Source organism: Brienomyrus brachyistius, chromosome 5 (assembly GCF_023856365.1).
Source record: "Brienomyrus brachyistius isolate T26 chromosome 5, BBRACH_0.4, whole genome shotgun sequence".
NCBI classification, from domain to species: Eukaryota; Metazoa; Chordata; class Actinopteri; order Osteoglossiformes; family Mormyridae; genus Brienomyrus; species Brienomyrus brachyistius.
In genome coordinates, this window is record NC_064537.1 from 1,400,001 (window position 1) to 1,427,767 (window position 27,767).

General features: G+C 47.8%; 1 protein-coding gene and 1 long non-coding RNA gene across 10 annotated transcripts in view; one reads left to right on the forward strand and one right to left on the reverse strand.

The window, feature by feature from the left end:
* The window catches only part of LOC125741608 (adhesion G protein-coupled receptor L1-like), a 119,860-nt gene that overhangs the window by 25,884 nt on the left and 66,209 nt on the right, over nt 1-27,767 (reverse strand). For 6 of the 8 annotated variants that reach the window (XM_049012761.1, XM_049012759.1, XM_049012760.1 and 3 more), the window contains exons 3-5: nt 17,586-17,799; nt 12,472-12,581; nt 5,206-5,220 (exon numbers count right to left, since the gene is read on the reverse strand). In XM_049012761.1, coding sequence (XP_048868718.1) covers nt 5,206-5,220; nt 12,472-12,581; nt 17,586-17,799 — 339 coding nt within the window. The remainder of the gene's footprint in view (nt 1-5,205; nt 5,221-12,471; nt 12,582-17,585; nt 17,800-27,767) is intronic. The other 2 variants (XM_049012763.1, XM_049012762.1) reach the window with 1 other exon arrangement.
* Nucleotides 3,275-27,767, forward strand: part of LOC125741620 (uncharacterized) — a 38,463-nt gene continuing 13,970 nt past the window's right edge. The window contains exons 1-3 of one of the 2 annotated variants that reach the window (XR_007397819.1): nt 3,275-3,407; nt 7,345-7,506; nt 7,898-8,008. This is a non-coding gene — a long non-coding RNA (uncharacterized LOC125741620). The remainder of the gene's footprint in view (nt 3,408-7,344; nt 7,507-7,897; nt 8,009-27,767) is intronic. The other variant, XR_007397820.1, reaches the window with a different exon arrangement.

Sequence of the window (27,767 nt, forward strand, 5' to 3'; positions counted from 1 at the left end):
GAATGCATGCACGCAGAATCACACATGGCATGTCACACATACATGAAGGGGAGCAGGCATGACACACACGTGGTGCTAACATTGCACGACAGTGAGTGGGATGGGTTAGGAGAATGAAGGAGGGACAGGAGGGGGAAAGGAGGTGAAGAAGGAAGGAAGAGTGAACATAGTGTGCGTGTCTGTGGCCTTTTAACACTTGGGAGGAAGTCATCCTCCATGGTTTGGGGCGTGAGAGGTGGGAGAGCAGGTTGATGTGCAGGAGAGCAAGGAGGCAAGGGGAGAGGTTATACAAGGGCATGGAGCCAGGTAACGTGCTCCAGAGTGGGAGGGGAACTGGCCGAGTCCACAGCGGAAAAAGGTGGGAAACACGCTGCACAGAGATAAACAGTCCACAAGTATAGCAACTGCAAGCTCCACCCATGAGGGGAGGGGCAGACCATGAGGGGTGTGTCTTAGCATGACATTAAAAATGGGGGAGGAATTACAAGTCTACCTGAAAAAAAAAAGACAGTGACGTACATAACGTTCAGGCAGAAGGCCCCCACGCGCTCCTCCCGTAAAACACCGCGAGAATGTTGGAACGAGACGGATGTTCCCACTCTGCCAATAAAATGTGTTAAGAATGTTAGGCGTTAGCAAAGCAGATTGCGGAAAAAAACAAGAAGGAGAACGAGCATAGGTGAGTGTGTGGGGCGGGGCGGGGTGGGGCAGGGCGGGGGGGAAGGAAGCGAGTTACAACCTGGAAGGCAGCTGTGTTAGTGCGTGACACCCTTTGCGTTAGCTTGGCCACAGGAGCTAAATGCCCAGAGTAAATGCAGGAGTATGTAGCACACTCACCAGGCCTCGGCTCCGTCCCTCGGCACTCCTCACCTTACCTGCCAGCAGACCTCCTCACTCACCTCCCAGACACATCCTGTCACTTATATACCAGCCTCCCTGCTGCTGTTTCTCATCAGCTGGACCACCAGTGCCCCCCCACACACACACACACCGCTGCTGTAGCCCTCCGTCTGTCTCCCTACACCTGCGCCCCCCCCATAACTTCACCAGGGGGCCCCCGTCTCTATCCTCGTCCCTGATGTGGGTAACTGTGAAGATACCATGATGTGGGGGGAGAGCGTGCCCCCTCCGCAGATGCTCATGTGCACCAGCGGCTAAATGCAATGCAGCACATGCGCTCGCAGTGACTGCGCTCCCTGTCAGCTTCCTTTCTGTCCGTCTCCCTTGCTCCATTGCGCAAAGCAAAAGTGAAAGTGTAAAAAGATCAAGAACAGGAAATAGGAAGGCAGGGCAGTCAGAAGTGAAGGGGAGAGGGGAGAACAATATAGGTGGAAATACGGGAGGTGTAAAGGAGGAGTAGAGGAGTGCTAGATGGAGAGACAAGCAAAGAATATAGAATAATGTATAAGACAAATGTGACCACTGAGGCACGTGAGAAACAGAATTAGAAGATGTAATGACTACCATTTACAGTAAGATGGATGGAAGAGTAGAAGAAGCATCATGGATCTAGTGCTGAAGAGATAATGGAGGACTAGAGGTAAAATAGGGAAAAAGAAGATGTAGGGTGTAGGACGGTGGTGGAGATGAGGATGGAGTAAGAAATAAATGGATAGGATGGAGAAAGACAAAGGGACAGGAAGACAGAGGCTCGTGTGGAGGACAGAAAGAAAAGAACGACGTAAATGGAGGAGGACAGGAGCGACTGGTATAGTTCTCATAAAGACTGTGACTTAGCCCTGCGCTCTGCATTTAAATGAAGTCTATGACTAAAATGGTAGTTTTGGTAGGTGAGGGAAAAAGCATCGATCACAGGTGTAATTCTCATAAACACTGTGAGCTAGCCCTGCACTCCGCTTTTAAGTAAAGTCTGTGATTAAAATGGTAGTTTTGGTATGTGAGGGAAAAAGCATCGATCACAGGTGTAATTCTCATAAACACTGTGAGCTAGCCCTGCACTCAGCATTTCAGTAAAGTCTGTGGTAGTTTTGGTATGTGAGGAAACAAAGCATCGGTCACAGGTGTAATTCTCATAAACACTGTGAGCTAGCCCTGCACTCAGCATTTCAGTAAAGTCTATGGTAGTTTTGGTATGTGAGAAAACAAAGCATTGGTCACTGATGCAAAAGGTGTAAAACACACCTAAGCTGCTACACATCTCACTTCTTATGGATTAGCTCTGGTGAATCTAACCTTGGTGGGGGCAAACTCACCCTGGGGGCTCCACCTATTGGAGGGCCGCTGATCTCCAGCCCGGCCATCCACACGGGTGGGCTGATGTAGCAGACTGAAATCCTGCCTGGTCTAATTGAATTCAGCACCTGTTACTGCTTGGTATGCAGCTTGACCAGCAGGGGGCAGAGCTGCACTTGGCATGAACACAGGCTAGCTCCATTTTGAAACAACAGGTCGATGTGTAGAAGAGCTGATTAGCATTCAGTGTGTTTGGAAAGACAGGAACAAAAAGAGGCAGACAGGGAGGAAAACAAGTGAAGAAGGAGGGAGAGAAAGGAAGGACAGATGGGGAGAATGAGGAAATGACAGAAATAGAGGAATAGCATGGATTTCATGCTGTAATCTTTGTGTTTACATGGTATGTATGTGTACAAAGGTGCTTGGGGGTGTGGGTGGCTTTGTGTTTGCGTTTGTGTGGAAGGAAGGGTGTGGGGGGCAGAGGGCTTTGGTGATCAGCTGGTGCTCCTCTTTACAACCTGTCCAACAGGTGGTGCCCATTCTCACCTGCAGGTGACAGACCACAGACCACCGTGCTCACTGAAGCGTTTCCGTGCCCTGCCAGCCAACATGCCCCCCTCCCCATCAGATTCATCCTGCCCCAGACCAGAGAACAGTGCCTAGGCACCACAGCAGGGCAGCACATCGTGAAATAAATTAAAAAAAAAAACAGTTCATAACCAATCCACCAATTGCAGACAGTCAATCAGCATCCACAGAGACGAGGGCAAACGTAAAGTCTTAATTGTTAATCAGTGAACAAAGGGTTTGCCTCTGTCATGAAACAGAGTCAGAGAGAGAGGGAGAGGAAGGAGAGCGAGAGAGCGAGACTAGGGGAGGAGAGAAGGAGGCCTTTTTTGGTGTTGCATGGAGAAAACAGGATTGGACAGCATGACGGGGAGGGGCTGCATTCTGTGAGGTGATGTGAGCTGTCACTCACGAGGAAGGCGGGACCAGCGGGAGAGGAACTGAAATCCAGGAAATGGAAACAAGGTCAGTCTCTCTATATATATTGCTCTAGGTATATATATAGCTGGGAGGTCAATGGAGATGAGGACTCGCTCGGTGAGTCGCTAGGGACCGGGGCGGAGCCGGCTCGGCCTGCAATGACAAAGGTCATAACCTCGCGGAAGACACAAGGACAGACGCAGACACAGTCAGGAGACAGCCTGCAGGTAGGTGGGCTCAGTCCTGGATTTCCTCAAGACCAGTATCCCAAGAGTGCTCTCCACCAATCAGACACCTGGAGACTCCAGGCCCGGAGAGCTCCGCCTGTCCAATGAGACCCCAGCTTCCCGGGAACTGGGGCTAAGTTCATCCAATCAGTGAGGCTAGCCGTTAAGTCTCTGGGTTTTTTGGGAACCAGGACCAGACCTGGTGAATCCGTAGCTCCCCTACAGCAGAGGCCAGACCCTTCCAGCAGGCTGGTAAGGAGAAAGTCACTCAGGGTTAGTTTGACACGGACCTGAGTGCGGTCAGCGCTAATGGCAGCACTGTGACCACGGTGAGACCCGTCATTGCAGTGGAACCGGGCTTCCTTACCCCAACATGCACGCAGACACACATGCGCACGCATGACACAGGCCCGCACACGCAAGACTTGAGCATACAGAAATGCACCCATTCACACAGGAACATGGCCAGAGAAGCTCCCGGAAGCACCTTCCGTACACAAACACACACAGTATCAGTATCAGCAGACAGTATCAGAGATGAAGCAGGCCTGCACACACACCGGAGACAGTAAGCAAACGTGCCCCAAGCAGCAAAAATGGAGGTCAGGGACAAAACGAGGAGGAAGAGGTGGGGAAAAGAGGATAGCATGAGGTAGGGGTCAGACACCGCTGCTGCCGAAAATGAGGAGATGAGAGATCAACCATCCAACGAAAAAAGGGCAGGAGGAGCAGGCCAGATGGAAGGCTGGGGGTGAGAGTGGTACGGAGGCACCTGGAAATGGGAGGAGCTAGAGACAGACTGGTCACATGACTCGAGCTGCTTTTACAGGTGGCGTCTCAAAAGGATTTATTTTGCTCAAAAAAGTACAAGAAACAAAGAATTTGTCCTAAAGGAAGCAAAGAAAAAAGGGCGAGAGCGAGCGAAAGAAGGAGAGACTGAGAGAGAGACAAACAGATAGAAAACGATGGAGAGCAGAAAGAGTCACTGGGATCTGGAAGGATCGAATGTGGCTGACAGAAGATCAAACCAAAGATGAATCCATTACGACAGAGTCGGGCATCAGAGAGCTGAAAGAGCAGGGGGCGGGCTGTGGGTCTGAGTGCAGAGACCCACACATACACGCACACACACACACTCACACACTCACACACACACTCATACATGTGCCACACTCACTCGCGAGCACATCTTCGCTCTCCTGCAGCATTTCCACACACATACATCAGCATGCACCATCACGGCCACACACAACAGGGAAAGAAAAGCAGGTGTGTTTCTGAGTGTGTATGTGTACGCATGTATGCGTGCATATATAAGAGCATTGAGATTGCGAAGAAGAATGCATGAATTGGATTAGAGTAAACAACAGTAACCGCTTTAAGTTATGCAAAGATGGAATCTGAGCTCTTTGGATCGTAACCACTGAGTCACAAGTGACATTTTTGTTTTGTGAGTTGCTGTGTGGTTGTATGCATATCAGGCTGTCATCAGAAGCAAGTAAATGGGGAGAAATCGGGAAGATTCTAGAGCTGTGGTTATAAGGTATAAAGAGGGAAGGGGCCGAAAAAAGAGAGAAAGACTGAGACAGCAAAGGGAGACAGGTAATCAACATCAAACATGACCACGACACAAAGGATCTGGGCTAGGAGAGGGAGGGTGGGGCAGGAAGGGGAGTGGCCAGAGGAATGAGGGAGACAGGGGCAGAGCTAGGGACAGGAAGGGGAGGAGCCAAGGAAAACGGGGGTGGAAGAGGAGGGAGGAGCAAAGGACGTGTGTTATGTTCATTGTGGTCTTTACCTTTTTGGTCCACTTCTATTCAAGCATCGGAAAAAAGAGAAAGAAAGAACAAGAAATAGAACGAGACAGAGAGAGAGAGAGAGAGAGAATGAAAGAAAAAAGGTGTAGGAAAAAAAAGAGAAAATTGAGATTAAATAAAAGGTTGTCCTTTCTAGTTCTTTCGTTTTTAACTTCATGTTTCTGTCAAGTTAATGGTTTGATCAGGGGGTTGTTTACAATCGACAATCTTTAGAAGAAGGATGGCACAAAATGAAGGGCGTGAAAGGGACATGGAATCAACAGCCCTCATTTTCATTTTCAATAAGACAGAATAACCCCCCCAAGGGCCCCAGCAGCACGCATTCACAGACACCCCCCCAAGCAGCTCAGCTGAAATCAGCCCTCCGTCTTCATCTGTCATTCGCCCCTCATACTGCTATCCAGAGAAAGAACAACAAGTCAGTCACATAAGTGGCTGTGCAGGGCTGGGCACAGCGACGCAAGGAGAGAGAGAGAGAGAGAGAATAAGAGAGAGAGAGAGAGAGAGAGAGAGAGAATGAGAGAGAGAGAATGAGAAGAGAGAGAGAGAGAGAGAGAGAGAGAGAGAGAGAGAGAGACAGGCAGCAGGAACCTGAGAGGGATCCAACCAGGAGATCCAGAAAGAAGCGACAGAAGGAGGGAGATTCATATGGGCAGATGGAAAGATTGAGGTGAAAGATGGGAGGGGAGAACAGCCCAGAGGCAGAGCTGAAGGAGATAGATGGAGTTTCACGCGCCTGCTCACGGCAAACAGCGAGGGAGCCGCCTGGATAGGCTCCGAGTCGGAATGCTGCTCCCGTCGGCTGCTTGTCATATGGGAAAGTCAGAGTCTTTCCATCTCTCTCCCAGAAAAAAGAAAAGCAGCACGCCTACGCCTCATCCCCCCTTGTCCCATCGCCTTCCCTTACTCTCATTTCTCTAATTGAGTCAAGTCACCAGAGGAGCTGATTGTGTGCAGCATCTGCATTTTAGACAGCAACCACACATTGGAAACTGCTAAGGGCCATTTCTGTAGTGCCCGTCTAAAGTGTTACTGCTGTGCCTCGTTGATGAGGCTGCTAAACTCTTACTGCTCTGTCTCGTCAATGAGGTTGCTGCCCTAGCATGCTGCTAAAGTCTTACTGCTATGTCTCTTCCATGAGGTTGCTGCCCTAGCATGCTGCTAAAGTCTTACTGCTATGTCTCTTCCATGAGGTTGCTGCCCTAGCATGCTGCTAAAGTCTTACTGCTATGTCTCTTCCATGAGGTTGCTGCCCTAGCATGCTGCTAAAGTCTTACTGCTATGTCTCGTCCATGAGGTTGCTGCCCTAGCATGCTGCTAAAGTCTTACTGCTATGTCTCTTCCATGAGGTTGCTGCTCTAGCATGCTGCTAAAGTCTTGTTGCTGTAACTTGTTGGTGAGGTTGCTGCCCTAGCATGATGCTAAAGTTTTACTACTATGCCTCGTTGGTGAGGTGGCTGCCCTCACATGATGCTAAAATCTTGTTGCTGTGCCTCGATGATGAGGCAGCTGCCCTAACATGCTGCTAAAGTCAAGCTGCTATCCCTTATTGATAACTAGCATGTTGCTAATTTTTTGCCCTGTTATGTTAGGCAAAGAACATGATGCAGCATATTGCTTCATTTAGCTACTGTAGCACAGTGATGAAGTGGCTGCTGTGTCATGTTGCTAGATAAGTTAATATTGCTGCTGTGACCTGTGGTCATGGCACTCTGGTGGGACACGGTCTGCATGGCCAGTGGGCCACAATGACAGCCCTGGAACTGGTATACAAAATGTCAACTTCCAAGCCTAATGACAACCTCAAACTTTAGGGTGGATCCCTGAGGTAACCATAAGGGGAGGATGAGGATGTCAGAATCAAAACTTCTTTTTAATGAGCAGCTAATTGACTCCTGGTGAGGGGAACCTCCTGCCTAAATATTAATTAATCAAGGGCTGAGGTGAAGCAAGTTTGATGCAGCCCACAGGTCCGGAGGGCTGAGTTACACCCCAGGCTTTAACCCTCCCTAGTGATCTCTGATCCTGTTATAGATCACGCAGTGCTGCAGGACTGTGAGAAAGCATCCTTCACGCCTGTATGACTCCTACTTCTGACGGAGACACATTTCTATCCTCAGCAGAAGGAGCACGGGAGGATAACAGCGACAAAAGAGAGGAATGTGGTGAGAGAAAAGGCGCATAAGAGCAGACGGCAGTCAAAGGAGAGGAGCTGTGACAAAGGAAGAATCATAGATAGAGAAGGAATAAAGATGTGAAGATATGGGATAGAAAGACAGGAGGTAAGACTAAGTCAAGGAAATCCATCTTGTCCATCTTCGGTCCTGCTATGGAAGAGAAAAAACACACACCCTGAGCTCACAGAAAGTGATGTCATTAGTTCACAGAAAATCAGGCTTGACCCTCTCTCCACTGACAGTTCACAGAGCCATCCAGATGACATGGTGTTTTTATTATTTAAAAAAAAAAAAACAAAAAAAAAAACAAAAAAAAACTTTGCTATAGTCCCAGCTCTGCTTGTTGGGATGCATTTTCCCATGGGTGGGGTGTAGGGAGAATGGGCACTGACTGTGAGAGGATGAGGGCTTTCAGTGAAGTTACGGAGGAAAGGAGAAGTCTGCAGCATGGCCCTTGAGTCGCCATACATTCACACATTGTTCTTTTGCCACGCAGACACAGATTACAGATCACGGTGGCATGGCGCCCCCCTCCCTCCCATCCCCGTCACGCCTACGGCTCAGCCAGTGAATAAAATAACAGCTTGCATCACCGTGCAGCATGCGGGTAAGATAACAACGATGGCAAGAAAGCCCGGAAGCCCTGGGAGCGAGAATTAGGCCTGTGTTTTCGGCAGAACCAGGAGCAGCTGCGTTACCGTACTGCCTCTGATCTGCAAATTCCCCTACGCGCGACCCCCCCCCCGCCCCGCTATCCCATGGCCTTTACCTGCTGCCATGCCAGCATTTCCATTCCTGAAAAAGAAACAGACCACATCTGGTAGTCAAGGGTGTCGGCCAATCAGCAACAAGGGGCGTGGCCCGACCAAACAGTCTGTCCCCGTCAAAGTAATTATTTCACTTAGTGTTGGTGCCTGAACTCGGGGCGACGCTCCGATGCCAGTCAGCCTTTTCCTAGGAAATGCCACAGCACATACTGCCAGTAGGGAAGGAGACCATATGTGGAGTTTTAGGTAATTCTGGCACGGCGCTTTACACTCCACCACTCATGAGACATTTGCAACTTTTATCCACAGAATATTTGAGAGCTGAAGAGTTGGGCCCCTCCCATCCTAAGACTGGGTTTTTTAACAGGGCTTATAACTCAAAATTCTGAACCTGAAATCTCTTGCACATTTCTGCCTATCCACATCCAAGCCAAACTTGCACAATCTTTCCCCACGGATCAGGTGGTTCACTGTATTTCCTTTGCCTGTCTTAATGTCCATGTTTTCATATGTCATGATTATGTTTTCAAGATTCCATACTTATATTCTATTTATTACTTTTTCATTTGTCTCAATTCATGGCCCATGTATCATATTGCTAGTATTTGACTTTTGTAGGATGGACTAAGGTGTTGGTTCAGGCTGTAGTTCACTGTCAAGACCCAGTGCATGTGCACACTCACCTGCAGGTGGCACCTCACGCTTCTCAATACCTGGACAGATAGTCATTATGCTGTGGAATTAGCCTTGCACCTTGTTCCTACCAGTGAAACGTACATCTAGATCACCAGACTGGACCCGTGTCTCGCTCTGTACAGATAGCCTGACATCTGCATTATCCGGATGGCGTTGTGTCATTGTAGATTAGAATGGGCTGGTCCATCCGTGTGCGGTGCTCAAAGAACCGAAGGCTTCACGGCATGTTGCCGAGCAACCTTTTTCCGAAATGGCACCTGCGCCCACATGTCCCTGAGAGAGACGTGGGCAGCGAGTGAGCGAGTGAGCAGGCACGCCGACATGGGTCTCCGTTAACACTTCACACCAAGCTGTTGTTTGGAGCAGGACGTGTGACAAGATGATGATTTAATTAAGCGTGACAAACCTCACGGGGTGTTGAGTGACGCCCGATTCGCCATAATTAGCTGCCGCCACCGACGACTCAGTTCCAGCACCAGTCTGCAAAGGGGAAGGGCGGAGCTAAGAAAGGCCTCTAATGTGCTCCCCAGCTCCTGTCATTTAGCTGACACTCTTATCTAAAGTGACACTGAAGCGTACACCCCTTACTCCTTTGCTGAGGTCCTTACCCACTGCAACATCTACTTCCTGTTTTCCAAGTGCCTAAAATATTACTGATATGAGAAGATACCATAGCTTGTCGGTGCCTTAAATGTTTCTGATGTGAGGGGAGCTCGCAGCCTTTCTGTGCTTTAAATGTTACTGATGTGAAGAGAGACCTCAGCCTCTCAGTAGGCGTTACGCAGTACATTTCAGGAAAGACTTCAGTCTGCCAGTAGGCCTTACACAGTGAATATGAGGAGAGACCTCAGTCTGCCAGTAGGCCTTACACAGTGAATATGAGGACTGACCGCAGACTATCAGTGCCTTAAATGTTACTGATGTGAGAAAATATCAAAGCCTGTCAGTAGGATTTACACATTAAATATGAGGACAGACCAAATCCTGTCAGTAGGCCTTACACTGTAAATCTAAGGACAGACTGAAACCTGTCAGTAGGCCTTACACTGTAAATCTAAGGACAGACCGAAACCTGTCAGTAGGCCTTACACTGTAAATATAAGGACAGACCGAAGCCTGTCAGTGGGCCTTACACTGTAAATATAAGGACAGACCGAAGCCTGTCAGTAGGCCTTACACTATAAATATAAGGACAGACCGAAGCCTGTCAGTAGGCCTTACACTATAAATATAAGAACAGACCGAAGCCTGTCAGTAGGCCTGACACTGAAAATATAAGGACAGAGCGAAGCCTGTCAGTAGGCCTTACACTGTAAATATAAGTACAGACTGAAGCCTGTCAGTGGGCCTGGCACTGAAAATATAAGGACAGACCGAAGCCTGTCAGTGGGCCTTACACTGTAAATATAAGGACAGACCGAAGCCTGTCAGTGGGCCTTACACTGTAAATATAAGGACAGACCGAAGCCTGTCAGTGGGCCTTACACTGTAAATATAAGGACAGACCGAAGCCTGTCAGTAGGCCTTACACTATAAATATAAGATCAGACCGAAGCCTGTCAGTAGGCCTTACACTGTAAATATAAGGACAGACCGAAGCCTGTCAGTGGGCCTTACACTGTAAATATAAGGACAGACCGAAGCCTGTCAGTGGGCCTTACACTGTAAATATAAGGACAGACCGAAGCCTGTCAGTAGGTCTCATGCTGTCCAAAACTTTCAAGAGGAATCAGAGACCCTAGATTATACTGCTGGCCACTACCTGATTGGCTCTGTGAAGCAGGTGGCCAGACAGGAGTACAAATTAATTAAATTCAGCTTATTAAAGCAGGTTGTTACTGCCTAGCATGGGAAACCAAGTTCTGAGTGGTAAAGGCTATTGTTATCTGTTTATAACCATCACCATAGAAACCGAGCTGCCCTAAAACCTGCAAAAAAGAGACAAATGGAAGAGACAAAGGAGAGAGAGAGAGAGAGAGAGAGAGAAAGAGAGAGAGAGAGAGAGAGAGAGAGAGAATGCAGAGGAAGAGACATTTCAAGGTCAACTGAGAAACGGAGTGAGAGAAGCAGGAGGGAATGAAAAGAATAGAGGAGAGATGAAGGAGGCAGGGAAGACAAGAAAGAACAAGAGAGTCACAAGGTTAGAGGTGGAGACTGATACTGGAGGTCCTCTTCTGCTTAACTTCCTGGAACCTTCTAGAGGGAAAAAAAGTGAAGAATTCACACTGCTTTTCCACTGGCCCAGTGCAAATGCAATCCTTCCACAACTGACCTTCTCTCATCACCACCAAAAGCAATAAAGCCCCCCCCACCCCTCAGATTCAAAGTCCCTGGGGAGGCAAGGACAGCAGCACAGTGAGGGGTGGGAGTAACCGGAGAGTTACGTCACATGAAAGGGAGGGCGCACAGCCTGATGGGAGATTTTCACACAAGTGCAGCTGGTCCCATGTGCCTGTCTGTGTGCAGGTTAACAGCCCTGCCAGTAGTTTGCTCGTGGGTGTGTTTTCATGCATAGTTGTGGAAACGTATTGAAATGTGATGATAGTAAACAGAGAGCATTAGACAGGCCTGTCCCCCTAGCTTAGAGCAGAGCTCTGTCCCGCAGACAAAGCCACATGCCCAAATCTGTGAGAAAATGTGCACCGAGGATCTCTCTTACATAAAATACACAACCGATGCTCCCTGAAAAAGTAAAAAACTTCCAGGTTGGACTAGGCCTGATAGAATTGTGAGTGTGCTGTTACCCTCTGCAACATGCCTAGCCAGACTGATGCTGGTGTTTCTATGGAGATCTGCCTTTTGGATCTGGGTGAGGAGGCACAGCCCCATCATTCATGCCATTGAGGTGATAGACAGCATGAGCACGGGCTGATTGGCGTGTTCCCCATGATGCTCATCTCTGCCCGCGTGTGTGTCTTTGCTTCTCCTCCTCAATCACCTCTGAAACTGACCTTGTGAAGTCCTTGTGGAGATGTCTCCAAGAGATAACCGCCATTTTTAAAAGCTAAACCCATCCTGGAAAGAAACTAAAGGTGCCAAATCATGCAGGGGAGTCTCCTTTCTCAACAGGTTCCACTGATACTCGTAACTTTCATTTATCCTGAAGACAGCAAAAATTCCCTGCAAAAGCGAGCAAATCTGTGTGTGTGTGTGTGTGTGTGTGTGTGTGTGTGTGTTTGTCCGCTCTTTGTTAGTATTTGCTTTGGACTCCTGCTGTGATGGATGCACCAAAGGTGTTTCACTTCAGCCTGTGTGTGAAAATCCCCCTCAGCCACCAAGCTCTGCACTGTTAATGGAGAAAAAAAGGGGTTTAGAGGTGTGTGTGCGTGTGTGTGTGTGTGTGTGCACGTGTGCCAGAGAGCGGGAGAGAGAGCGTCTGTGTGAGTGCGAGAGAGTGTGCTTGTGTGCTTCTGTGCATGAGTGTGAGAGGGAGAGAAAGAGAAAGAGAGAGAGAGAGAGAGAGACAGAGAGAGAGTGGATGCCAGTGGGTCTGGACAGAGCTGACACTTGAAGGGTGAGGGGTCTGGGGTGGCAGGAGAAAAGGGTGGGGACTGAGAAGGTGGGGTAAGGTTACCAGGGGCTGGAGAGATGATCTGCCAGTACTCACTGTAAGGAACACACTCGTACTGGATCTCCAAATACTTGTAGGTCCCTGGACAGGGGTCAGGGAAGACATCAGACCCTGCAACCACCACACACTGGGTACGGTTGTTGCACCTGAGGGAGAGAGAGAAAACTGCTTTACACAAAGGGGACAGACAATAATCATTACTCACAGAACACAGAGGGGACAGACAGTAATCATTGCACACAGAACACAGAGGGGACAGACAGTAAACATTACCCACAGGACACAGAGGGGACAGACAGTAATCATTACTCACAGGACACAGAGGGGACAGACAGTAAGCATTACCCACAGGACACAGAGAAAACAAACAGTAAACATTATCCACAGAACACAGAGGGGACAGACAGTAATAATTACCCACATGACACAGAGGGGACAGACAGTAAACATTACTCACAGGACACAGAGGGGACAGACAGTAAACATTACTCACAGGACAGAGGGCAGAGACAGTAATCATTACACACAGGACAGATGGGACAGACAGTAATCATTACCCACAGAAGACAAAGGAGACAGACAGTAAACATTACCCACAGGACACAGAGGGGACAGGCAGTAAACATTACCCACAGGACACAGAGGGGAGAGAGAGTAAACATTACCCACAGGATACAGAGGGCACAGACAGTAAACATTACCCACAGGACATAGAGGGGACAGACAGTAATCATTACCCACAGGACACAAAGGGGACAAACAGTAAACATTACGCACAGGACACAGAGAGGACAGACAGTAATCATTGCAAACAGGACACAGAGGGGACAGACAGTAAACATTACTCACAGGACACAGAGGGGACAGACAGTAAACATTACTCACAGGACACAGAGGAGAAAGACAGTAAACATTACTCACAGGACACAGAGGGGACAGACAGTAAATATTACTCACAGGACACAGAGGGGACAACAGTAAACATTACCCACAGGACACAGAGAAAACAGCCTTTAAACATTACCCACATGACACAGAGGGGACAAACAGTAATCATTGCACACAGAACACAGAGGGGACAGACAGTAAGCATTGCACACAGAACACGGAGGGGACAGACAGTAAACATTACCCACAGGACACAGAGGGGACAGACAGTAAACATTACTCACAGGACACAGAGGGGACAGACAGTAAACATTACCCACAGGACACAGAGGGGACAGACAGTAATCATTACCCACAGGACACAGAGGGGACAGACAGTAAACATTACCCACAGGACACAGAGGGGACAGACAGTAAACATTACCCACAGGACACAGAGGGGACAGACAGTAAACATTACCCACAGGACACAAAGGGGACAGACAGTAATCATTACCCACAGGACACAGAGGGGACAGACAGTAATCATTACCCACATGACACAGAGGGGACAGACAGTAATCATTACCCACAGGACACAGAGGGGACAGACAGTAATCATTACCCACAGGACACAGAAGGGACAGACAGTAATCATTACCCACATGATACAGAGGGGGCAGACAGTAAACATTACTCACAGGACACAGAGGGGACAGACAGTAATCATTACCCACATGATACAGAGGGGACAGACAGTAAACATTACCCACAGGACACAAAGGGGACAGACAGTAATCATTACCCACAGGACACAGAGGGGACAGACAGTAATCATTACCCACAGGACACAGAAGGGACAGACAGTAATCATTACCCACATGATACAGAGGGGACAGACAGCAAACATTACTCCCAGGACACAGAGGGGACAGACAGTAATCATTACCCACAGGACACAGAGGGGACAGACTGTAAACATTACTCACAGGACACAGAGGAGACAGACAGTAAACATTACTCACAGGACACAAAGGGGACAGACAGTAATCATTACCCACAGGACACAGAGGGGACAGACAGTAAACATTACCGACAGGACACAAAGGGGACAGACAGTAATCATTACCCACAGGACACAGAGGGGACAGACAGTAATCATTACCCACAGGACACAGAAGGGACAGACAGTAATCATTACCCACATGATACAGAGGGGACAGACAGTAAACATTACTCACAGGACACAGAGGGGACAGACAGTAATCATTACCCACAGGACACAGAGGGGACAGACAGTAAACATTACTCACAGGACACAGAGGGGACAGACAATAAACATAACCAACAGGACACAGAGGGGACAAAAGTAAACATTGCACACAGGACACAGAGAAAATAGGAGGAGTAAAAACTCATTGGCTGGACACAGCTGAGATGGAATGCTATACTGTGGATTTGTATGATTTAATGGATGCATTCAATGAGGGTGGTAGTGGACTACACTGGATAAACTCAAAGAAATCGAACATATCCATATTTTGGTGATATCTTGTGTAACAACAGAAAATGACAGAAAGGATAATGTTTACACTTTGAGTCAGAGTAAAAGAGACACAGACATTGGTCTCTATTCAGGGGAACGAGCCAGTCAACTGCATTCTGGCGGCTCAAAATAAGTAAAATGGCAAGCGGTGTTTACCTCCCCCCGTGAAGTTTTATTACTCTGCCTACAGGACAGTATATTTATCAGACTGCCAGTATGAAGCTGCATGGACTAGAAGGGTGCTGACATCAAAACAGCACAGACACACACAGTCTGAGATACGCACACACTGTCTGAGATACGCACACTGTCTGAGATACGCACACTGTCTGAGATACGCACACACTGTCTGAGATACACACACTGTCTGAGATACACACACAGTCTGAGATACGCACACTGTCTGAGATACGCACACTGTCTGAGATACACACACTGTCTGAGATACGCACACAGTCTGAGATACACACACACTGTCTGAGATACACACACACTGTCTGAGATACGCACACTGTCTGAGATACACACACACTGTCTGAGATACACACACTGTCTGAGATACACACACACTGTCTGAGATACACACACACAGTCTGAGATACGCACACTGTCTGAGATACACACACACTGTCTGAGATACACACACACTGTCTGAGACACAAGTTTTATAGACACACACTGTCTGAGACTCACACACACTGCCTGACACAAACACACACACATACTGTCTGAGAGAAACAGTCTGAGACACAGAGTGACAGACAGACACTGTCTAAGACACAGTCTGAGAGACACACACTGTCTGACAGACACACACTGTCTGAGACATACAGTGTGAGATACACACAGTCTAAGAGCGAGACACACACACATGCGCGCTGTCCGAGAGACCATTATGTCCACTCACACAAAATGACACATTTAGGCTTAAACTCTTCTCAGGAAAAATGAAGACATGTGCAGTTTCACACAAAGCAGCATCTGTGCTGATAGGAATTCTTGCTTCCTCTGTAAATGTCTGTTAATCTGCTTCCCTTTTCACCATTTATTTGCACAGCGTTAGTTAAGGAATGTCAGGGTTTTGGTTTGTAGGATTACAAATTATCAATGAAGACCTGTAATAAAAATGAGAAAAGCATCTGCCAAATAAATAATTGCAATGCGAATGCAAACAGGACTTGCACACGCGTGCAGTTTGAGCACAGAGCACAGGACTATGATTGGCAGGCATATTCTGATGGTGTTTCAGGTGGAGTCAGACCAATTCAATCCCTGGTACAACAGCATGTTCCTCATACCCCGTAGAAGAATTTAAACATCCACATCCTTGTTTGTTGAGAAAACAATTAGCAAAATGTCTGTTCAGCAAGAAATCTTGGCTTTTCGTGTCATTGCACTGAATGACAACAGGGCAGGTTACCTGCTAACCCTTTGAAATGCCCTTTGGATTGAAATGCACTAGCATATAAATGTAGCATAGAAAGCTAGTGTAGCTGCTCAGTGAGTTGCACTGTAGGCTCACACCTCCATTGTAGGAGGTTTGATTTATGCCCCAACATTGTGTGTTATGTGGACTCTCAATGCTCTCCTCATGTTGTGTGGAGTCTGCACGTTCTCTCCATGTTGTTGGGAATCTGAACGTTCTTCCCATCTTGTGTGGAGTCTGCATGTTCTCTCCATGTTGTGTGGAGTCTGCACGTTCTCTCCATGTTGTTGGGAATCTGAACGTTCTCCCCATCTTGTGTGGAATCTGAACATTCTCTCCATGTTGTGTGGAGTCTGCACGTTCTCTCCATGTTGTTGGGAATCTGAACGTTCTCCCCATGTTGTGCGGAATCTGAACGTTCTCCCCATGTTGTGCGGAATCTGAACGTTCTCCCCATGTTGTGCGGAATCTGAACGTTCTCCCCATGTTGTGTGGAGTCTGCATGTTCTCCCCATGTTGTGCGGAATCTGAACATTCTCCTCATGTTGTGCGGAATCGGAACGTTCTCCCCATGTTTGAAGTCTGAATGTTTTCCCCTTATTGTGTGGATTCTGAACGTTCTCCCCATGTTGTGTGGAGTCTGAACGTTCTCCCCAAGTTGTGCGGAATATGAATGTTCTCCCCATGTTGCGCGGAATCTGAACATTCTCCTCATATTGTGCGTAATCTGAACGTTCCCCCCATGTTGTGCGGAATCTGAACATTCTCCTCATATTGCGCGGAATCTTAATGTTCTCCCCATGTTCTGCGGAATTTGAACGTTCTCCCCATGTTGTGTGGAATCTGAACGTTCTCCCCATGTTGTGTGGAATCTGAACGTTCTCCCCATGTTGTGCGGAATCTGAACGTTCTCCTCATATTGCGCGGAATCTGAACGTTCTCCCCATGCGGTGCGGAGTCTGAACGTTCTCCCCATGTTGTGTGGAGTCTGAACATTCTCCCCTTGTTGTGTGAAACAGGGATGGAGTAGGGATGGCTGACTAAGTAGGGAAGGGTTAGGGATGGATTATGGATGGAGTAGGGATGAATCGGTGGGATCAGTATGAGCAAGAAAGAAATCAGAAGAACTGGTGCTAATGGCGAGAAAGGCCTGCCAGAGTCCCGCTGAATACAGCAGGTCAGACACAGCACTGGGCACTAGGGTAAGAGGAGATCTCCAGCAGCTTCTGATCTTCAGAAGTGCTTCTGAACTTCAGATGAGCAGAAAAGAAGTATGAGCACACAGAGTGGCAATTTCGCTCCTGTACACACCTCTGTGACATGATCTTGAAGGCGTCAGGCAGGTAGCACTGCACATTCTCCATCTGGAAGGGGTCGGCGTCACAGATCTTGTCATCGGTGCGGCCATAGTTGGCCGTCTCGATCATGATGACATCACTGCCAGGGCAGCGCAACTCGATGGGGTAGCCCTCGCACGCCAGCTCCCTCCGCAGGAGGCCGAAGGGCATCGCAGAGCGGCTCAGAGCTGGGGATGGGAGAGGATACACAGTAAGGGACAGATAGCAAATGAGGGCATGGCAGCTAAGGAGCTGGGCCGGTGTTGGGAATTGAACTGCATGTCAAAGCAGTTTAATTTACATTCAGTGCAAGCATCTCTTCAAATGAATGGTACTGTGCAGCAGCCACTGTAGTGGCTTAGGATGTAGACCCAGAACCTGAGGGTTCAGGTTCCTAGAGGATCTTTTAAAAAATGAACACTTCACCTGCTCCAGTACAACAGCCACCTGAGTACATTTCTCCATCCAGCATCCAGCAAGAAGTAAAATGAAAAGTTTAATAAAATTCAGGTTTGGACAGGAGACACGGACATCGATTCACACTCCCGAGGAATTTATCTAGGTATGAAGTACCTTAGAAGCTACAATATGCATGAGGACCACGGACAGCTCCAATGACAATGCGCATCCAAGGGCAGGCTTACAGAGGTATAAATCTAGCTTAATAACATTAACTGTGTGTTTATATATATATATTATATAAGGGGAAACTCTATTTTATAAACAAAATTGTGACTGCAGTTGAAAAACTAAACATCCCAAAAGTCTTGTATTTCGTTTGGTTACTTATGGTTATGGTAGCCATAGATGGGATTAGGGTTTTCCCCCACAGAAATAAATGGACAGTCCTCACAAAGATATCCGTAGCATCAGGCCAGGTCACAATCACACACACTGGAGTGGGCAGATGTCCTCCCCCACTCCCTGCAGGGTAAGCACACAGCTGAAACAGCATCTAATAATTAAACCATTAAGCCTCTGAGAATGAGAGACTGAGAAACGGCTAGAGACAGCGTGGGACGCCGAAAGAGTATGCAAATGCACATAGCATCACAGATTTAAACTACAAACACATATGCAGTACACACACTGCAGTGCATTACACACACACACCACAGCACACATTGTAGTGCACACACACACAGTATATTACATACACGCACCACAGCATACACTGCAGTGTGCAAACTCCACACACATGGAGCCATGGCGGTCAATGACACACTACAGGCATGTAAAATCCTGGGTCTCTACACAGTTAATGACACACTACAGGTGTGTAAAATCCTGGGTGTGTACAGGGTCAATAACGCACTGCAGGCATGCAAAATCCTGGGTCTCTACACAGTTAATGATGCACTGCAGGCATGTAAAATCCTGGGTCTCTACACAGTTAATGATGCACTACAGGCATGTAAAATCCTGGATCTCTACACAGTTACTGACGCACTGCAGGCATGTAAAATCCTGGGTCTCTACACAGTTAATGATGCACTGCAGGCATGTAAAATCCTGGGTCTCTACACAGTTAATGATGCACTGCAGGCATGTAAAATCCTGGGTCTCTACATTAATGACAGTAATGAGAGTATTACAGGGGATTTCAGTAAAGGAACACATTGGTGGTGAATATTGGATTATGTGCTCAATATGGATGCACGCTCACTTAATAAGACAACAACGCCCCTTATCAGCCTGCTGCCAAATAGGAGCTCAAAATATTAAGGACTCCCTCGCCCACCCCACGCGGATATTACCTCCTCTAAGCACGCAAGAAATATGCTGAGGAAGACAAAAGGCCACACACTGCCAGCAGAGAAACCGCAAAGCAGGCAGAAGCACACTCCGCGATACTCATCAGACTCGGTAGAAAGCGGAGCCAGTCGGTCTGTGAATAGAAATCAAACTTAATGCTACAGCGACAGAATCAAACCTCAAGGAGGAGACCAAAAACATAAATGCAAAAACAGGAAATGTTTACTAAGAGGCTGGACTATCAGGAGCGACTGAGGTTAAAATGTCTGATGGGGATATCACTGTGTTGACCATGACATATGAACCAGCAAGCTTAAGATCACTGGTACAGCGTCCTAACCTAATGAGCTACACACCACTCCAGTGGTTGAGGCAGAAGATTCATCAGGCAATACTGCTTCCTCACTCCTCTGGTTCTGTGAGTATCATTCAGCTATATGTGGACCCAAAGACAGGAGGTTTATGTGAACTGGTTTTTCAGAATTGCTGGTGGGGTGTGACGGTTTATGATGGACTCGTGACCCATCCTGGATATAAGCTCCCAGCCCACTGTTACCTTGTACTGTATAAGCAGCTGTGGAATGAGGATGGACAGGCAGTTGGACAGGAATCTGACCCAATATGGGTTTGGAAAATACTTACAAGAAGAAGAATTAATCAGTAGCAACACTAATCTACTGCCAGAGTGAAAAGCACAGAAAAACTCCAGAGGATCAAGCCTACGAATGCCAGTGGGTGAGACAGCCTTCAAAGTAAACCCTGAAAGAGGGCAGCCCTGATCTGCAGACGGGCTTTCAGCCTGGGGCACAGGGCACTGTCTCCAAGGGTTTGGGACCCAAGCATTAAGTAGCCGATTTATAAAATCGCAGCATCCTGGTACTGATGAAAAAAATATCAGCCATGTTTACTGAAGCAGGAGAGATGTTCAGCAGCACCGTCCACATCATACCAGCCATCCTTAAAGAAGGCAGGGGAGGTGTTCAGCAGGACTGTCTATACCATCATAATGGCTATCCTTAAAGAAGGCAGGGGAGGTGTTCAGCAGCACTGCCTATACCATCATACTGGCCATCCTTAAAGAAGGCAGGGGAGGTGTTCAGCAGGACTGTCTATACCATCATAATGGCTATCCTTAAAGAAGGCAGGGGAGGTGTTCAGCAGCACTGCCTATACCATCATACTGGCCATCCTTAAAGAAGGCAGGGGAGGTGTTCAGCAGGACTGTCTATACCATCATAATGGCTATCCTTAAAGAAGGCAGGGGAGGTGTTCAGCAGGACTGCCTATACCATCATACTGGTCATCCTTAAACAAGGCAGGGGAGGTGTTTAGCAGCACTGCGGATGTACTAGCCTTCCCTAACATACCTGGTACTCTGAGTGAGCGCCAAGCAGGCTATCTGCCATATTAGCGCACCATACTTTATGAGATGACTTATATGATGCAATAAATCCAACGTATCTGGAAAATCAGCAGCCGCGAAGGCTGGACAGGCGGGATCAGAGATCATCACTATAGGCGCGGGGCTGACAGGAAGCCAAAGCTCCAGTGCAATGCCGCTCGACAGCCACTGTAATGAGCGGCTCATGCACCGCCGACCACATATTACGCAGCATTGTTTCCTGCTGTCACTGCAAGGAGCTGGCACTGCTGGCGAGCGCCAGACCGGACTCATTGTTTTCCCGAGAAAAGGCAGGTCTCAGAGAAACAGGTAGGGCTTCCCTTGGAGAAAGAGGCCCCTGCCGGGCTGCACCTATCACGCGCAACACTTCCCTGACCATCAACGTGTAAGTGCACTAACAGAGAAACCACATAGATCCCTGCGTGTACTGGAGACTCCGTCTCAGACAGCCCCTTCTCCTGGAAATATGGGTGGATGATCCATAAATTACCTTCACTCCGCAAAATGACAAATTTTTCACTGATTTTCCTTTTTTCCCTCCCTGCAATCAATTTTCTAAAAGATGAAATGTCTGCCACTTACCTAAAGCGCCAGTCATGTTCACTAGTGTGACACTTGTGACGGTGTCCCGAGATCTGACACTTCCACGTGGCAGGTTTTTGCTCATGAACCAGGAATAAAAACAGAAGTGGGAAGCAGAGGAAATACATCCCACCAAGAAAACCTCCAAGCTGACCAGAACATGGCCGTGGGGTCCAGTCCAGGCTGGCATGCCTTTATTTCCTTCGAAGGTTTGCATTCTTCTGTGCTGGGTTCAGTGCTCTATTGGTGGGCAGGCAGAGAACTCAACAGGAGGAATGTGCAAACTGCCGCAGGCCGATCTGGCAGCCTCAGGGATGCTGTCAGGCAGCACGTTCCCCACAGACAAGGACTGTGGCATGAAGGGCAGCTTCAGGGACGCTGCCAGGCAGCACGCTCCCCACAAACAAGGAGTTTGGCATGAAGGGCAGCCTCAGGGATGCTGCCAGGCAGCACGTTCCCCACAAACAAGGAGTGTGGCATGAAGGGCAGCCTCAGGGACACTGCCAGGCAGCACGCACCCCACAAACAAGGAGTGTGGCATAAAGGGCAGCTTCAGGGACACTGCCAGGCAGCACGCACCCCACAAACAAGGAGTTTGGCATGAAGGGCAGCCTCAGGGATGCTGCCAGGCAGCACGTTCCCCACAAACAAGGACTGTGGCATGAAGGGCAGGTTCAGGGACGCTGCCAGGCAGCACGCTCCCCACAAACAAGGAGTGTGGCATGAAGGGCAGTTTCAGGGACGCTGCCAGGCAGCACGCACCCCACAAACAAGGAGTTTGGCATGAAGGGCAGCCTCAGGGATGCTGCCAGGCAGCACGTTCCCCACAAACAAGGAGTGTGGCATGAAGGGCAGCCTCAGGGACACTGCCAGGCAGCACGCACCCCACAAACAAGGAGTTTGGCATGAAGGGCAGCTTAAGGGACACTGCCCGGCAGCACGCTCCCCACAAACAAGGAGTGTAGCATGAAGGGCAGCCTCAGGGACACTGCCAGGCAGCACGCACCCCACAAACAAGGAGTTTGGCATGAAGGGCAGGTTCAGGGACGCTGCCAGGCAGCACGCTCCCCACAAACAAGGAGTTTGGCATGAAGGGCAGCTTCAGGGACGCTGCCAAGCAGCACGCTCCCCACAAACAAGGAGTTTGGCATGAAGGGCAGCCTCAGGGATGCTGCCAGGCAGCACGTTCCCCACAAACAAGGACTGTGGCATGAAGGGCAGTTTCAGGGATGCTGCCCGACAGCACGCTCCCCACAAACAAGGAGTGTGGCATGAAGGGCAGCCTTAGGGATGCTACCAGGCAGCTACTAAGGATGACCACTGGTGGCCCCCAGCTGGCATGTGTCTGTACTGCCTGGAACCCTAAATTACCCCCATTTCTGTGGTTTCCACACCCATTCCTGAGAACACCTTCCACCCCAAAGTGGCACTGCTCACTAACTTATTGCTTTTAATATATTGATCTAATTCTATACATTTATGCCTGCTTTTGGGGCTGCTGTATTTGTTGTTTGCATACATATTGCACTCTGTATATATCCTCCACCTTCTGCTTGTCAGTGTCCTGTGTTCTGCACCGTAAGTCCGGTGCTAACCCTCTGCTTGTCGATCGCTGGGTGTAGGACGCACCGCGGTCATGGGGGGATGTTATTTTCTTCCTCCACACCATATACTTGTATAAGGATCTATGACAGTAAAGCCCACCTATCTTGACTGTACATTATGCACAAGCCAATAAACACTGAGGGTTCTGTCAATGCACAGGAAGGGTACTGTTGTTATCCATGACAAGACAAAAATAGACAGTGCTAGGTCTATGGTATCCATCAGCACTATGTGGTACTGCCCAGCTCAGAGGCAAAGAAGCTCTTTGAAGGCTTTGGAGATCAGTTCATTCTAATCAATTAGCAGCAGAGAGCATCTGCATAAAGAAGGCCCCAGCAAACCATGCTAAACTGAAACCACTGAAAAGATTAAATTAGATCTTGTGAAAACATAACATGGGTAATAAAGAGCTGACCAAAGCCAAGCCAAGGAAGGTTCAAAACAGGAAATGCAGGCAAAACCCAAACAAGCAGAGGTTTAGTGATGTGAACATAAAATCCAGCTGACAGAGGCAAGTCCACACTAACAGATGAACAGGCCTGCATGTCATTGTGACAGAGCTGCAAATCATGTCCCCTTTCCTCATGTAGAAACAACTAGAGAAACCAATATCTAGAAATACAAATACAACAGAGAGACCTACACTCTCAAAACAACAGAGACCTACACTCTCCAAACAAATACAACAGAGAGACCTACACTCTCAAAACAAACAAATCAGAGACAGACACTCCTAAGGCAAATACATCAGAGACACCTACACTCTCAAAACAAACACATCAGGAAGACAGACACTCGTAAGACAAATACATCAGAGACATCTACACTCTCAAAACAAACACATCAGAGACACCTACACTCTCAAAACAAACACATCAGGAAGACAGACACTCGTAATACAAATACATCAGAGACACCTACACTCTCAAAACAAATACATCAGAGACACCTACACTCTCAAAACAAACACATCAGAGACACCTACACTCTCAAAACAAACACATCAGGAAGACAGACACTCGTAAGACAAATACATCAGAGACACCTACACTCTCAAAACAAACACATCTGGAAGACAGACACTCCTCAAACAAAAACATCAGAGAGACCCAAACTCCTTAAAACAAACATACCAGAGACCTACACTCTGAAAACAAACACATAAGGGAGACCTGGACTCCTAAAACAAACATATCAGAGAGATCTGCACTCCTAAAATAAACACAATAGGGAGACAATTTAGAATAACATAGACCACCACATAAAAAGTTCCTGTCCAGCTGGAAGGTGGAGTCACATTAGTATGCATTTTCCTGACACTGTCACACAAACACATGTTGCTCAAACAGATGATTGATTAGGGAGAGGGACTGGGGGGAGTTGGGAGGGGCAGTACACCTAAGGGGGGAAAGGATTTGATTACCCTTACTTTAGTTTGACCTCTGTCTGTCTGTGTTTCATTCCAAAAGTATCCAAATTATGCGTAGCACTATGGAACTTATCTCTGTCTTTCCAATAAAACTCATTTTGAATTTGAATGTGACAGAAAGAGAGAGCAAGAGAGAGAGCACAAGTGAGAGAGAGATGGGGAGGAGCAGCATTGGCGCCAGGCAGACTGGCCTCTGAGCATTAGGGAAAGATGGAGCCATACACAGCTAATGGTCCCTCACAGGCCACGCGGTTACAGGAAACAGGCTCCCCTGACAGCCGAGGCAGAACCAGTACAGTCAGAGGCATGTGAGCACGGCCAGGAACCAGCAACGAATAGGGGCAGCGAGAGGGCAGCACCGAGAGGACCAGGCCAGTGAGACGAGGCTGGCTGGCCAAATGAAACCTCATTTACACACCTAAGTACACCGACAAGAGCAGGCCTGCTCCATGAAATGATAGTGTATACACTCCAGTATACCCACAGGACCAGGCCTGCCCCATAAAATGATAGTTACACACTCCAGTACAATTACAAGAAACAGGCCTGCTCCATAAAATGATAGTTACACACTCAAGTACACTGACAGGAGCCGGCCTGCTCCATAAAATACAACAACAACAACAAATTTATTTTTATATAGCGCATTATCACAACATTACATTCTCTCAAAGCGCTTTACAGCATCCTCTCCCAAAGCCCCCAGTGAGTAAGCCACTATACATAAAATGATAGTTACACACTCCAGAATACTGACAGGAGCAGGCCTTTTCCATAAAATGATAGTTACACACTCCAAAATACTGACAGGAGCAGGCCTGTTCCATAAAATGATAGTTACACACGCAAGTACACTGACAGGAACAGGCCTGTTCCATAAAATGATAGTTACACACTCCAGTACAATGACCGGAGCAGGCCTGCTCCACAAAATTATAGTTAAGCACTCCAGTACGACCGGAGCAGGCCTGCTCCATAAAATGATAGTTACACACTGTAGTACAACGACCAGAGCAGGCCTGCTCCATAAAATGATAGCTACACACTGCAGTACAACGACCAGAGCAGGCCTGCTCCATAAAATGATAGCTACACACTCCAGGACACAAATAAAAAGCAACAGATAATACTTCGCTCTCCAACAGTTGCATGCCCCCCAAAACAAACTCTTCCTAATGATTTCCCGACTCTTATTACAATTCCTCTTATACGCCTCTTACTTCCTTCTACACTTTCCTGTAAATTTCCCTATAGACTCTTCTATGCACCTGTACTTTCCTCCATACTTCCTGATCCACTGACCTTTATAGCCTCCTGTTATCTTTGATGCATATACACTTTCGTTCATGCTTCTTTATCTGTTTCATTTTTTTAAATTTCCAATCTACTCTACCATTCATGTTCACTTTTCCCCACACTTCCTCTACTTCCCTGTATATTTCTCTGTGTACAGATACATGCTCCCCTTCCTTTCTCCGCATTTCTCTGTGTACAGATACATGCTCCCCTTCCTTTCTCCGCATTTCTCTGTGTACAGATGCATACTCCCCTTCCTTTCTCTGCATTTCTCTGTGTAGAGATGCATACTCCCCTTCCTTTCTCCGCATTTCTCTGTGTACGGATGCATGCTCCCCTTCCTTTCTCTGTGTACAGATGCATACTCCCCTTCCTTTCTCCGCATTTCTCTGTGTACAGATGCATACTCCCCTTCCTTTCTCCGCATTTCTCTGTGTACAGATGCATGCTCCCCTTCCTTTCTCCGCATTTCTCTGTGTAGAGATGCATACTCCCCTTCCTTTCTCTGCATTTCTCTGTGTAGAGATGCATACTCCCCTTCCTTTCTCCGCATTTCTCTGTGTACGGATGCATACTCCCCTTCCTTTCTCTGTGTACAGATGCATACTCCCCTTCCTTTCTCCGCATTTCTCTGTGTACAGATGCATACTCCCCTTCCTTTCTCCGCATTTCTCTGTGTACAGATGCATACTCCCCTTCCTTTCTCCGCATTTCTCTGTGTACAGATGCATGCTCCCCTTCCTTTCTCCGCATTTCTCTGTGTACAGATACATGCTCCCCTTCCTTTCTCCGCATTTCTCTGTGTACAGATGCATGCTCCCCTTCCTTTCTCCGCATTTCTCTGTGTAGAGATGCATACTCCCCTTCCTTTCTCTGCATTTCTCTGTGTAGAGATGCATACTCCCCTTCCTTTCTCTGCATTTCTCTGTGTACGGATGCATACTCCCCTTCCTTTCTCTGTGTACAGATGCATACTCCCCTTCCTTTCTCCGCATTTCTCTGTGTACAGATGCATACTCCCCTTCCTTTCTCCGCATTTCTCTGTGTACAGATGCATACTCCCCTTCCTTTCTCCGCATTTCGCTGTGTACAGATGCATGCTCCCCTTCCTTTCTCCGCATTTCTCTGTGTACGGATGCATGCTCCCCTTCCTTTCTCCGCATTTCTCTGTGTACAGATACATGCTCCCCTTCCTTTCTCCGCATTTCTCTGTGTACAGATGCATGCTCCCCTTCCTTTCTCCGCATTTCTCTGTGTACAGATGCATACTCCCCTTCCTTTCTCCGCATTTCTCTGTGTACAGATGCATGCTCCCCTTCCTTTCTCCGCATTTCTCTGTGTAGAGATGCATGTTTCCTTTCCTTTCTCCGCATTTCTCTGTGTACACCATTCTGCAGTGTCAATCCCTTTCCGGTTTGTCTTACTATTCATTAACCGCATGATTATCTGCAAGCGCCAAAGCAGTGATTTAAACATTAACATATATAAAAGTGTGCTCCCTCAAAGTCTGTTTGAGAGAAAGTGGTCGAGGTGACTTTTAAAATGTCATTTTGCTTCTTTTTGTTGGCAGTGAAAGTGCACAGCTTGCTGAGTGAATTGCTTTCTCCCCGGACGCCTGACGGATTCCTTTATAGTGACAGCGGAACTTGCTAAACGACGCAGTGGCTTATGAGAATCCGATGGATCCTGACTTTCGCCTTTGCACCACATGCTTCCTGCTCTGCTGCTATTGCCGCTGAGCTGCTGTAGATGCCGAGCCGCTGGTCCGTGTCTGTGCTGCCTAGAACCTGCTGACTGTTTTGCTGCTGGACAGTCTTCCTGACCTGGTCAAGACTTGACGTTTGTTGACATTAACACTTTTCTGCTTTTTAAACTTAAAAATTCATTATGCTTAACACCGACTTCAAATTGAAGCAAACCCCAGCTCAAGTGCAACTGAACATTGTTCACAATCTTAACTGCACTGTTCATCTCGCTGGTCCTTTGAATCTCTGCCTCTACCAGACTATTTGTCCCTCCAAAGCTCCTCCACAGGCCTTAACACTGTCCATGTTCAAAGCTTCTCCACATGCCTAAATACTGTCCAT